At 38.5% G+C, this 14,032-nt stretch overlaps 2 protein-coding genes across 2 annotated transcripts; both read left to right on the top strand.

Annotated features, from left to right (window-relative positions):
- The first annotated feature begins 11,162 nt into the window (after positions 1-11,162).
- Positions 11,163-12,454, top strand: LOC120768753 (protein toll-like). Its single transcript, XM_040095525.1, has 2 exons — positions 11,163-12,400; positions 12,442-12,454. Exons 1-2 carry the CDS (start codon positions 11,163-11,165, stop codon positions 12,452-12,454), a joined length of 1,251 nt encoding a protein of 416 aa, XP_039951459.1.
- Positions 12,455-12,494: 40 nt separating this feature from the next.
- On the top strand, positions 12,495-13,384 carry LOC120769718 (protein toll-like). Its single transcript, XM_040096857.1, has 2 exons — positions 12,495-13,200; positions 13,263-13,384. Exon 1 carries the CDS (start codon positions 12,495-12,497, stop codon positions 13,158-13,160), a length of 666 nt encoding a protein of 221 aa, XP_039952791.1. The 3' UTR covers positions 13,161-13,200; positions 13,263-13,384.
- Positions 13,385-14,032: the final 648 nt, after the last annotated feature.

The following is a 14,032-nucleotide window of genomic DNA, read 5'->3' on the forward strand; positions in this document are numbered from 1 at the left end:
GATCAGACAGGGAGGATGTCGAGTGGTGAATTTGCGTGTTGCGTTACGTAAAATATTATTTTCTGCAGCGAAACTTAAGCATCTCGAAATAGCCGATTTTATAGAATAATTTATCATTTGATCCATTCGCGGTAAAACAAAGCTTGGTAGAATTGAAGATAGCGGTTATACCACATTAATGAGTAGGTTACTCATTACTAACTGGATAGCTTTGTTGTTGGTTCTTTAACATGCAGCGTGAAAAGTTATCGAGCAGCAGCAAATGGTGAATCGAAGACAGATATGGTGTTATTTTCTTTTCTTCTTCTTGAACTTCGTCTTTCCGTGAATACATAAAGATTCTAGGTAATCACCATACCAATACCAGCTCTACGTGTATAGGCTATGCTATAGTTCAGAATTATATAAATTAAAATTTAAGAAATTACCGTAAGTTTTCTTAAAAGTTTGTATTTTGTGAGAGGTTCGTAGATGTTCTTCCTACTTGAATTTAGAAAGTTCTATGAAGATAAAATTTCAGTTAATGCAACCAACATTGATATAATTCAAAGGTTCCAATCTAAAATGCTTAGAACAATCACGGGAGCACCATGTTACATGCGTAATGAAAAAATTCATAAAGATATTGATATTCTTATGGTAAAGAAGAAGATAGAGGACAGCAGAAAGAGATATATTTCTAAACTTCGCGAACATCCAAACCCATTGGCTAATGCCTTGGTAAATTCCTGCAATCAAATGCGTTCAGAAAGAAGTGATCTACCAGCCTACTAGAAAGCAACGTTCTACCAAAAAAGCTCAACCACATTCTTGAGCTTCTTTATTTTTAAATAGATCTAAGATTGGATGCTTATTGTTAGGCTTCACCAAGCAAATCCAATAAATTATGAAATATTGAAAAAAAAGTTAATCTGGGAGCACTTTTTTTCTTTTGGCAAATACAGTTAAATAATTTGACATCTTCTGAAATGATGCGGTAATATTTGTAATTCTACACTCAGAGTAACTACTTCAAAATCATAGAAAGTCAGTGGAAGGTAAACCGGCTTGAAGCTGAGAGGTTCGTTCGAAGTGCTGTAATTGAAATATCAACGTTAGATTATCTTGATTTCTGCCAATTCGAATTCGCCATGGTTTTACGGTGACATCGCTGAGATAAAATCGATAAATTAAATCTGCCATAATACAGAGAGCCTCTTCCCATAAAATCTTTAGACTAAGTCTAAAGACCACAGTCCACGCTCCATCCACGCTTCCTAAAATAGTTTTGCGTTTGTTGGCCCTAAATTCATGGCGTTCCAAGATGTGCGGGCTAATCTATTACATATTACATTTGAACTACATTTTATTGTGTTAATCGGTCGTGTTTCCAATAAATGGGCAACTCTTAAGATGTAGTGGTTCACTTTTCTGCGTTCACTGAGTTCCTCATGAAAATTCGATTCATGTGCATTTTGCTTATTCTGACGTAGTGAGACTTTAGGGAACGCAGAAGACCGCCCTAATTTATTCCAGGGCAGAAGGCAACGCTCGTTAGGCTTGTTTGGTTATAAAAGACATACTTGGAAGCATTGATTTCACCTTTACATTATTATGCTGCATCTATAACGCTCTGAACCTGGGGCTTGTTTGATACTATATCTAATTTCCCTCTGGCAAAACTATTTGGGTTACTCCTTTATCCCTCGGTTTGATCCAATTAAATCAAGAAGAGGCTACCGATGTGTAGGAATGTTTAAAAGATAATGTTTCGAATAATTTCTTTAATATAATTTTTATACGAAATTGTCCAAAATGATGAACTTACCAAAGGGTACCTAAATCTAGTAACCAAATGCGCAGACCGCTTTAGATTCAGGGATGCTGATTACATAAGGAGTTTCAAGCAGATATGTTATGAAATCTAGTTTAATAGCATCTTTGACAACTTGAACCATTGCATCTCGGAATTCTCAGCGAAAAGTTTCCATTCTGAGCACGCTTAGGGATTTGTGGGCGCTGCGAAACAGCTGGAGAAGAGATGCTTTGAGCTTTTTCAAGAATGGATGCAAGTTTATTAAAAAGATGGCTTAGCTTCAGGGTACCAGACCAGTGCATTGACTTTCAAGCTGAGGTGGCTGCCATGGAGGTAGTAATAGATATGTATACAGGATTTAAGCTTGCTGATAACGCGCTCAAGACTAGTTAAGATACTTTCTTTTCCGACTTATTTGGTGCTGCGAAAGCCGAGAAACTGGCTTGAGAACGTATTGGTACTCCGTTGTTTACTTGTGATCTAGCGTAGGATCTATGGAGCTTCCATGAATTTAGCTAGTGCTGGTCTGGAAAAAAAACTTGTGCAGCTGGTTTGAGGTTGAACCATCTTGATAGAAACGCTTAATAGGTGAAACGGCTGGAATTGATATTAGCCGGTTTACAAAAATTGCGGAAGGCCTTCAAAACCTTCGACGATCTATAGGGGTCTGAGGACCCATAAGTAGGAGTTTTGGAAATCACAAAAGATCACAGCTGTCCACAGTGGGGTCATGCGTTACTTTTTGCGTGAAGGTCAACACCACGTCCTAACCTACCCTATTCTGAAATAATCGGGTATAAGTCTGACTTTTTGCTAGTAGAAATGGCTTTATGAAAGTCTTGTAAATTCGGTGCTCAGTTTTTCTCTCCCAAGGCCTTTTACCCTAAAATGCCCCACTGATGCATATAGTACATACATAGAAGCCAATATATACACGTGTGTGTGTGAGCATTGCAAATATGACAGTAAATAAAAACGACATGCGTTTGTTATTTGCGATTTGTTTCGCTTTATAATTTGTGACAAGCGGCAAAAGGAAAATATAGCAGCGAAAGAGACACACACACATGCATACAGCATATACACACTAGAATATCATATGAAATACGAGCAAGTAAGGATGTGTACAAGTAATAAAAAAATCCTGCTCACAGGAATGCATGTTATATTGCAAAAATGAGATAAAAGAAACTAGCAAAAGCAAGTGGGCAACATTGTGGAGTATAAATCAGTGTTTGTGCGAATTTGAATGCGAATAACTACACACATAGTATGTACCCACATAACACTCGCATGAGGGGACGTGCATATGATTACAGCACGCGTATATTCTTCTTGTCATTGTTGCCTACTTTTGCGCTCCGATTGTGTGTTTGAATTTTCCACGTTCTTTGTTTGAGTCTTTTTTGATTTTTGTAAGTTTTATTTGCTTCCGAAAAGTGGGTATCTCGTTCGCTGCAGATGACAGATGAGTGCAAATGGGATCACTTCCTGTGGTGTTCCTGCAATAAAAGTCACTTATCTGTTGTGAAGCAATTTGCTGCGAAGTTATTAATAAGCAGAAGTAATGAATTGCAAGTTTTCGTGCCATTGTATTACTGTCTCTCTTTATTTTGGTTTTTGTTTTTTAAAAATATGCAAATAAATTTTAAACTATTTCGATAAGAGCAACACAGTCGCGTGCATTCAAGTTCCAAAAGGTTAGTTTTAAGTTTTGGTTATTTGTTTGTAGTTGTGATAACTGAAAAGAACTTCTTGAAGCAGTTAAACGCTACATTTCAATAGCTGAAGAATAATTTATTGTTAAGTATTAAACAGTTTTTTGAAATATTTATTCAATATAGCTTGCAATCTCTCTGTCGCTCTCCGGGAAGTCATTTGATTGGATATTTGATTTGAATATTTTTACTAATACCTGTGTAATGTATTAAAGTTTCATAAATCGATGGAGGCATGTAAAATCTGGGGTACTCTGCTACAAAGATTTCTGCAGTTTTCCAAGCATATACATATACTATGCGAAAAGTACGTTTATTGCATAATCTCAAGTCATTGTGCGCAAAATTACGCCAAGTCTTATGATTAATTTCACTTGTACGCCAGTTACCATAAGTTCCCTGACTCTTTCTCGAAAATTAGTTTAATCGGTCTGCCTTCCCCGGCGGGTACTTTCAGAGCTGGACTGTTTTGATCAAGCCGACGTAGCCACTGTCTCTTAATTTGCTGAATTATATCATTGTCGTCGTATATCTCGTACAGCTCATCGTTTAATCGACTGGCGACCGCAGAACCTTTCTCTCGAAAACTCGAAACGCCGACTCATCAGATGTTGTCAACGTCCATGCCTCTGCACCATATAGAAGGACGGGAATAATGAGTTACTTATAGAGTTTGCTCTTTGCTCGTCGAGAAAAAACTTCTCAATTGCCTACTCAGTCAGCAGTAGCACCTGTTGGCAAGAGTTATTCTGCGTTGGATTTCGAGGCTGACATTGTTGTTGGTGTTTGTACTGGTTTAAAGATAGACATGTATCTTCTCTCTTTGAAATCGACGAAAATGTGGTGTGTTTCGATCACACTTACATAAATTCTGATCCTCGAGCAGTGTTCCCTTCATAATTTCAGAAAGCTCTGGGCATCAGTGACTAGATCACCTCTGGGGGTCCTACAAAACATACTCACTTATAACTTTTAGCGTTATGTCGAGATGAATGTTGCTAAGAGCAAGTAATTCGTTAGAAATCTTATATTTCACTCTGGTCAAGAAGTATTTCGTAAACGCCCTGGTGCTAGTTGCTGGCCAACGTTTGCTAAGATCATGCTAAGTGCATAGATCCAGTACCAAAATGCGAGAGGATAACGGGGGGCCAGCTCGTCCTCTCGATGTAATTGGGACAAGGATGACATCTCTTATGGGCCTATCGTTATTGCAGTTTCCAGCGAATCCACTATGGCCAGGCATCCACGCAAGCCTTATACATATGTACATATATGACGAATCACTAAAATGTTAAAGCCGATATTTTATATTGCAGGCAAATTAACTCGTGGTTGGATTATCACTTATTAAGATACTCTAAAATTTAGAAAATAAATAAAAACAAGTAAGAAAGAGCTAAGTTCGGGTGCAACCGAACATATTATACTCTTTCAACTTGAATGTATCAAGGTCAGGGAAATAACCTAAAGAGGTAAAACGTCAACCAGAGGACCGTATATGTAGTACACTGATTGACAAATTCGGCATAACATTTGTTAGAAAAATGAAAATCATTAGTATAAGGGAACTAGCTCAAGTTTTCGCCCAATGTATTTTAGGCACAAAGATATACTGTTAAGAACCAAATATGTTCTGTAATTTTCATTGAGATAACTTAAATATTGGTCGATATATCCAGTATAAAATCACCTGGAAAACCTCTGATAGGTTGGTTGGAACGCGCACCCTTTCAAGGCCAGGTTCAATTCACAGAAATTTGTAAAAATCTTTAGATTAGGTATATGGAGGTTCATGAAAGTATTGACCTAATACAACCCATTTTTGATACACAGAATTACAATTTAGGAAAAGATTGCGTCTGATTTTCAAATGCATATCTCACACATTGACCGATATTTTCGGTAAAAAGTCAACTGTAGGGACTGGGGTCCACATATTCGGTACCTAGAGGCGTGAACAGTTTTGGTTGGATTTGGATAATTTTTGGTCATAAAAATGTTATAAGATAAATCTAAATGTTTAAGAAATATTTTATATAGTTGAATAACAAAATTGGGAAAGTTATCAGCACAAACTCGTAAGTTTTATGGTTAATACTGAGGCAAACGATGTGATATTCTGATATACTTGTATCTTCTTTCTTTTTCTCGGGGGGAGCACTGTAGAAACGTGAAACTTGATAAAATGCGGCAGTATGCCAGCCAAACTGCAAATAAATCACAGACCAAACAGCGCACACTTAATAAAAATTCGCAATAAATGCACATAAGATCATAATAGCAACAAAACTGACAATGAAAATATGCAAGTATATGTACTTGTATGTATACAAAAGTAAGAACTAAGAAGTAAATATTTGACACCATGAGGAATAGACACAGTTTGACAACAAATGTAAAATATGTAGAGTAAACTTGAAAAACACCATCGAGGGACCGAAAACACAAGCAGAAAGTGAATATAGTGTGTGCATATGGAATGTCGAGAAATGCAGTCGAGGCAAAAACAGAGAAACAAGTGTTGAATGCTACAAATTGAAACAAGGATATGCTTCGAACTAATAAATAAACAAGAAAAGAAACTATGCAACAGCAGTCGACAAAGGAAGTACGAAGAATTTGCCAAGTGGGAGCACAAAAAGCTGTATGCAATAAAAACTCGGCATTAAAATCGCAACAAAGAAGTCATAAGAGCAGAAGTACCAAAAAAGAGTGGCAAAAACGCAAAGGAAACTCAAGAAAAAGATGCCAAATTCAATATAAACCAAGCAAATGCCAGATGCCTGATGCCAAATATCAGGTATTTTGAGATTCGTTGAAGAAAAGAGGCAAATAAGAAATTGTGAAGCACCTATTGAAAAACAACAACAACACAAGCACATATTGTGAGTGAACCTTAAGGTTGAGCAAAGTTAGTGGCAGAAAAAGGAGAAGGAAGTGCGAAAATTTAACAAATCTGGTTCAGTTTTATTTAAGTAGTTATATCCACTTGTGAATTGAAAAAAATCGATTTTTTATTTGCTTGTATTTCGAATGCACATACTAAATGTGTTTTTGAAATTGTCTGCAAAAATTTGAAGTTCATCAGGCATATAGTGCAATCTGCCATCAAAACTATAATGATGTTTTTTCGAAACACTGTTTTCAGAGTCCTGAAACTTCCACCTGACTTTTTGAGATATATTTGCCAGTTAAGGATCGAAGGAATACGATCCAAATTTCCAAATTTTAACTAATCCTGCGATTATTAAATATATTCATCTATAGCAATAATAATTTTTTTGTTTTTGGATTTTATATAATTTTAAGCAAAAACATACTTCTCAGGTCACGGGGTTAGAGCAATCCGATACTTTAAAAATAAATCACTGATTTGTAAAGTTCAGGGTGGCGCAGAGTGGAACCAAACATTATTGAAAGGGATACGTCTTGGGGGCAGTTACTCAAAAAATAAAGTTCATTCAACACCTTTAAATAATGGTGCTCATTTGCAGTTACTGTTGCACCGTTTCTTTTCAAGAAGTCAAGAAGTACATGACACGACAATACACCTTAATGAAACTGCGCACCACACACTGAATCGTTCTGGATGAAGTTCCGTTTCGTGGATTATTTTCATAAGCAGGCAATTTATCATGTTATTGTCTTCTCTGGACATTTCAATAATTTTCTAGCACAATTCCATGTGAATAGATCTGAATGTACAGAGCTTAACCGGCTTGTTATTTGAATTTAGTACGGAAACAGGATTAAATCATCATGAGTTATCCGTTGTAATGATCTTTCGCTAATTCCAAATTGCGCCGATAAGTTGTGAGTCGAAACAATTGGATTTGCCTGAATTGCCGATGCAACAGCCGCGATTGTTTTTTGAACACAAATCGATATCGATGGTTCGGTATTTTTGCGATACTTTCAGATTCGGCAAACATGTTCATAACCTTATAATAGTCCATCTACTTGGGGGAGTGCCGCCACAATACCATCTGAATTCCCTTTGGACGGTAGTGGCGGACTGCAAGGCATGGTACTTCTGCTCTATTAAATTTTTAAATGCGTTCTAATAAAAAAATATATAATTCTGGCAATCCAACCCGGCCCGAGCTAATTTACCAGCGCGCCAGGCGTTTCTTCTTTTCGCAAGGTGGCGCCAATTGGAGATTCCAAGCGAAGCCAGGTCCTTCTCCACCTGGTCCTTCCATCGTAGTGGAGCTTTTCCGCTTCCTCCGGCGGGTACTGCGTCGAATACTTTCAGAGCTGGAATGTTTTCGTCCATTCGGACGACATGACGAGCGTAGCCGCTGTCTTTTAATTCGCTGAGATATGACAATGTCGTCGTATAGCTCATACAGCTCATCGTTCTATCGAATGCGATATTCGCCGTGGCCAACACGCAAAAGGCCATCGAAAACTCGCAATGTCGTCTCATCAGATGTTGTCATCGTCCATGTCTCTGCACCATATAGCAGGACGGGAATTATGAGGGACTTATAGAGTTTGGTTTTTGTTCGGCGAGAGAGGATTTTGCTTCTCAATTGCCTACGAAGTCCAAAGTAGCACCTGTTGGTAAGAGATATTCTGCGTTGGATTTCAATGCTGACGTTTTTGTTGATGTTGATGCTGGTTCCAAGACATTATCGATTTGGTTGGTGGCTTTTCGAACTGGAGACAGCCAGGTAGTTTGATGTATTTTCTTGTGCTAGAATCTAGTACTACAGATAACCATATTTCGGGCCCCGACGAAGTCGATTAGCCTCAACCCATTTAGATATGTTTCGTCGTGGGGGCTGAATTTACTGACCTCAGTGCCAAAGATACCTTTATTGCCCACCCTGGCGTTAAAATCGCCAAGCACGATTTTGACATCGTGACGGGGGCAGCTCTCATAAGTGCGCTCCAAGCGCGTATAGAAGGCATCTTTGGTCACATCGTCCTTCTCTTCCATCGGGGCGTAGGCGCAAATCAACGATATGTTGAAGAACCTCGCTGTGATGCGGATTGTGGCTAGACGTTTATCCACCGGAGTGAATGATAGAACTCGGCGACAGAGTCTCTTTCCCACCACGAATCCCACACCAAACTTGCACTCCTTTATATGGCCACTGTAGTAAATGCCGCAAGGACCTACTCGAGTCAGTCCTTGTCCCGTCCATCGCATTTCTTAGACGGCGGTGATGTCAGCCTTGATTTTCTCGAGGACATCAATCAGCTAGACAGCGGCACCTTCCCAATTAAGGGACCGGACATTCCAGGTGCATGCCTTAAATTCGTAGTCCTTATTTCGTTTGCCTTGGTTGTCATCAAAAGGGGGGTCTCTCATCCGAGACTGGTTGTTATTTTTCATTGGGGGTGTTTTTTAGGTGGTGGGTCCCAAACCCAGCGCACAACCCTATGTAGGGAATGTTTCGCCTTCTCACTTTAACTCGCCTACAAACGGATGTTCTTAGGCTACCCAGAGGATACATGATCAAAGACCGGAAGTCGTGAGCTGCTTGAGCCATATGTACAAGAATCGTTTCTGGCCACTCCCAAGTGAATGGCGATCACAGAACTTTCCTCACTTGCGTGAACTTCTGCACATGACTCAATCCTCCTGCTCGTCACTCACAGAACCCAAATTTGCCGAAAAGTAATTCCGACGAGTACCCAGCATAGGTAGTGTGTTTGGACTTGGCTGCAATGAGTTAAATAAATAAAGCAAAGACTTACATGATTCTTTGGTTTAGTCCAAATATATGGTAGGTGGATTCTTATACTTCATCATCTAAAACAATGTTTTTGGCTGACCTAAGAGAAAAATATATCTTTGAAATAATATCTTTCAGGTATTGTTCATCTTAAGCTATAACATTTGTTACCTTTCTGGTAATTTGCGGATTCCATCTCAAACGAACTGCGTCGTCTGGGTGGTCAAGAATGAATCAAGGAAATTTGTAATACCTTATTTAGGTGTAGACCGTATGCCAGTGAGGACCGGAACAAAGTTCCTAGTCTCCATTCTTGTGTAGTTTTTAACGGCTCTGCAAGATGAGCCGTGTTACGGCAATCTCTCTCTTCTATTTGATGAGTTGTTGTTGGTGCCGTTCCCCATTAGTGATTTCATCAGATATTAGAAGATAATAGTACAGCACGCCTTTTGATCACCAAAAACAAAACATTTTCTTGGCTTTGCCGCTGACAGGTTTCATGAAGAGTGTTTTTTTACAAGTGGTTTTTAATAAGAAATAAAAAGCATGTAATTTATTGTAATGATCAACAGTTTAGCTTTATTGTAAAGATAAGGGTTTGCCATTATCTTTTAAAATTGATTTCCCGGCAATTGGTTGGGGGACCTAATTTTTTAGTACCTTTTGTGACAATTGGGGCCGTACGTCGGCAATAACACACCGAATAATCTTTTCCATCTTCAATCTACGTAGATAAGCGACTGAACGAAAGAAGCGAGATTGTTGTGGTTTATTTATATTTTTTCGCATTTTGGCTTTTTGTGGGCGTGGCAATTTTGTCTATTTGGGATAACAACCTTCTCAGAGTGCCACTGAATCACAAATTTCATTAAAATGGCTACATTTTTATTAAAGTTATTCTTTGCGTGCACGTATGGACGGACAGATAGACATCTGTATTACTTTGAAGCGGTTCAAACATACATGTTATATTACATGTTCGATTAGAGATTTTAATTTAATTTTGCTTAATTTTGCCATCCCTACTCGAGATTAACTTCACTTCATAAAAGCAGTTTTTATAAGGACCACAGCAATATGTTGATATTAAGGCGAGGGCATTGAACGTTTGCGGTTTGCACAAAAATTTTGCTTGATAAGGATTTAAAGATAAAGAAGAGTATTTAAGAGGTATAATTAACTACAGCTCAATATTTATTGTTCAGTATTTCAGTGTGAGTGAGTTGGTCTGCAAGGGACATCAGCATAATATGAAATTGTAGTAAAATTATTTCAGAGATGTTTATTATACTCGCCTACTTACTAAGTGGGCTGATCTTAAACAGCAAATTTCTGTTGGTACATACTAACTTACAGTTTGAAAATTACAAAATTAACGATCAAACAGACGCTTGGGTTAAATATTGTTATAAGGATGAACGTATTTCTTGTAATTGTGTGGATGGCATAAAATGCAATGTTAAGGGTGAATTCGGTGACATTTACGCAAGCTTTGATTCAGAAGAGCAGCAAATGTTAGTGATTTGTCCTAAGGAAACAAAATTAAACATTACTTTTCTGCTCGAGCACCAGATTCAGTCAAATCTACTTAAATCAAGTTATTGGGAAGAGAAAAACTGCAATGAATTGAAGGACAAAGTATTTCTTAAAATCATATTGCGTCCTATGACTACAATGAATGAACCGAATAAATTAACGCTGATCTATAATGACTTTGCTGCAAAATCAGCAACACATTTTTTCAAGGTGCAAAACCTATTTCATCTTCATTTAATCATGAACTCTAAAGCAGACTTTATAACTATATCAACTGATATATTTTCTACACACTATGCTACACTGACGACGCTTGCACTTAGCGCACGAAGTCTAACGAAACAACACGTAACACTGCGAAACTTGACGCAAGCACATTTTCAAAGCCTTACTGCGCTCAGGCAGCTGGACCTAGCCGGTAATAATATGAAGATTTTGGACGAAAATATCTTTGCAAAACTTACGCAATTGAGTTGTCTGAACTTGAGCCGCAATGCAATCGTAGAATTGCCATCAAATTTACTCGCAAATCAGCTGCAACTTATAATACTAGATCTCAGTAACAATTTGTTGTCATATCTACCGCCTGAACTTTTCACACGAGCTCGTTGGTTATGGCAGTTGAAATTGAATGGCAATCGTCTGCGCGTCGTTGCAAATCTCATGGCAAATCTGAAACCGTTGAGCCATCTGCACAGGCTGGACTTAAGCGACAACCAATTGAAAACTGTTTGGAGTGACACTGAGCTTAACGCCAATACTTCAGCGACATTATTAACAAATTTTCGTTATGACAATATCAATATGCCTTTTGCTGTGGCGAAAGATCTAAATTATATCATCAAATTACAACCTCAAAAGTACGAAGGAAACAAGCTTATTTTAACGGCGATCAATTTAAGTGGCAATCGTTTGAGCGTGTTTAATATGGATTGGGTTTTCGAGGGCGGCGTTAAATGCCCATTTGAAATAAGCTTAGAACACAATTCGATTAAAAATATATATGCTTTATCAAATCTTTTAAACACATCTGCTGATTGTGAGCGCAAAGCCAGATTGACTGGCAATCCTATCGAGTGTGATTGTAAATTAGCTTGGATCTACAATGGTAATTTTCGTACGTTTTTCAGTGATTTAGAGTGTAATAAGAAGTCAACCGAACTACTAACGGATATCGCACAGCTTGAACGTAACGAGCTATGCGCTTGGCAACCGGTGCTATGCCCCAGAAAATGCGCTTGTCACACACAATCGCGGTTCTTGATCATCAACTGTAACGGTGGGGAACTCGACGTTATCAAACAGCTACCACGTCTCGAACAAGTTGCGCTCACGACTTCAATACTCGATATTAGCAGTAATCAGTTCACGGTTTTGCCGCCAAACACCACCTTCGGTTATGCCAACGTTTCGCAACTCTACGCTTCGCACAATAAAATCACGAACCTAAGTCGCTCTGAACTAGCCACAAATTTGACGGTTTTGGATCTACGAAATAATCGTTTAAAAACATTAAGTGCTGATTTTTTGCGTGCATTTCTCAATGAGAGCACGAAGCTACAACTTTTGAATCTGAGTGGTAATCCTTGGTTTTGCGATTGCGCTGCACAGCAGCTCCTCTACACCGTACGTGCACATCGGCAACGCATACCCGATGTCGAGCAGTTATGCTGTGATAATCTACAGAATGTTACTCTCCTAACAGCAAGTTTGAATGAATTATGCCAAACTGAGGATAACATTAAAGGTTATCGGTATATGATTGCTTTGATCACAACCGCTGCGTTAATCATCATTAGCCTACTTCTCATTACTGCGCTTTTCTTGAAATATAAATTGCAAGTGGAAGTCTGGTTATATAACCGCAACATATTGAGCTGTTGCATCCATGAGCGTGAGCTGGTTAAGCATAAAACATTCGATGCTTTCATCTCCTATGCGCACCAACAGGCCGACTTTGTCAACCATACATTACTGCCACAACTCGAGCAGGGCGAACCGCCATTTCGTGTATGTACGCACGAACGCAATTGGCTGGTTGACGCTTATATACCTGAACAGATTATCGAATCGGTCGAACAGTCGCGACGTACGATCATTGTACTCTCGCAGCACTTCATCGAGTCGGAATGGGCGCGCATGGAGTTTCGCACAGATCACCAATGCTCGCTCAATGAAGGTCGTGCGCGCATAATTATGATTAAATATGGCGAAATTATCAACAGTGAGTCATTGGATAAGGAATTGAAGACATACTTGGATATGAACACATACTTGGATTGGCAAGATACCAGATTTTGGGATAAACTACGCTATGCTATGCCACATAAAATGGGTAGAAAACGGAATGCCGATATGCTGGAAGTTGGCGGCAGAAGGTGTGTTATGGCACAAAATCCTCATTTGCGTGACGAGAGCGTTTAAATTTGTCGCAGGCATACTTTATGGTTCATCATGGAGAGAAGTAAGTTTTTGCAGATATGTTTTTACATTATATAGATATACATACATTACATATAATTGTAGATTTTAGAGGGAATTTGGTCGAAATGCTGCTACTTCTTTAAACTATCACACTAATAACATATGCAGACCAAAAATAAGATGAGAAGCGTTGGTAATCGCATGGACTAAAGAGCGCATTTAATTCTAGCGGTTTTTTAAATCAGTTCAGGTTTATCCTTACATAGAATTTATAAACCATTGGAACGAACATTTTAGTAGAAAAATTTACTTTTCAACCAAATTCAGAAACTGTTTTATTGTATTCATTTATTTCAGATATTTGTAAAATATAGTTGGACTTGTTTTAATAAGACTTGCTACTGGAGTTTTACTTCTATCGTCGTAGAGTAGGCAACTTAGTGGTTTTGTAAGATCAAACAAAACGAAAGTGTATTCCAAGACCTGAGTTCACTTTAGACTTTATACAGGAAAATGTCTAACGGTGTGTTATGACACGATCTTGGGGGTCAATCGACCGGCCCAAAACGTTAAATTATTTGCTCACCGAAGTGTTCTCTCAATAATTTCATTGATTGATGCGATATGAGGGAAGTGACGCCGTCTTATTGAAACCAAATGACACCGAGATCAAGGCCTTCAATTACAGGCATTAAATAGTCGGTTATCAATGCACGATAACGGTCGCCATTGATGGTTGCGTACTCACCGGCATCATTTTTAAAGAAATATGGGCCGATGATTCCAACAACCCACAGAGCACACCAAACCGTGTCTTTTTTTGTCTGGATAAAATGGCAGATCTCGAATCTCTTCCGCTTGCTGTTCGTCCC

Source organism: Bactrocera tryoni, chromosome 2 (assembly GCF_016617805.1).
Source record: "Bactrocera tryoni isolate S06 chromosome 2, CSIRO_BtryS06_freeze2, whole genome shotgun sequence".
NCBI lineage: Eukaryota > Metazoa > Arthropoda > Insecta > Diptera > Tephritidae > Bactrocera > Bactrocera tryoni.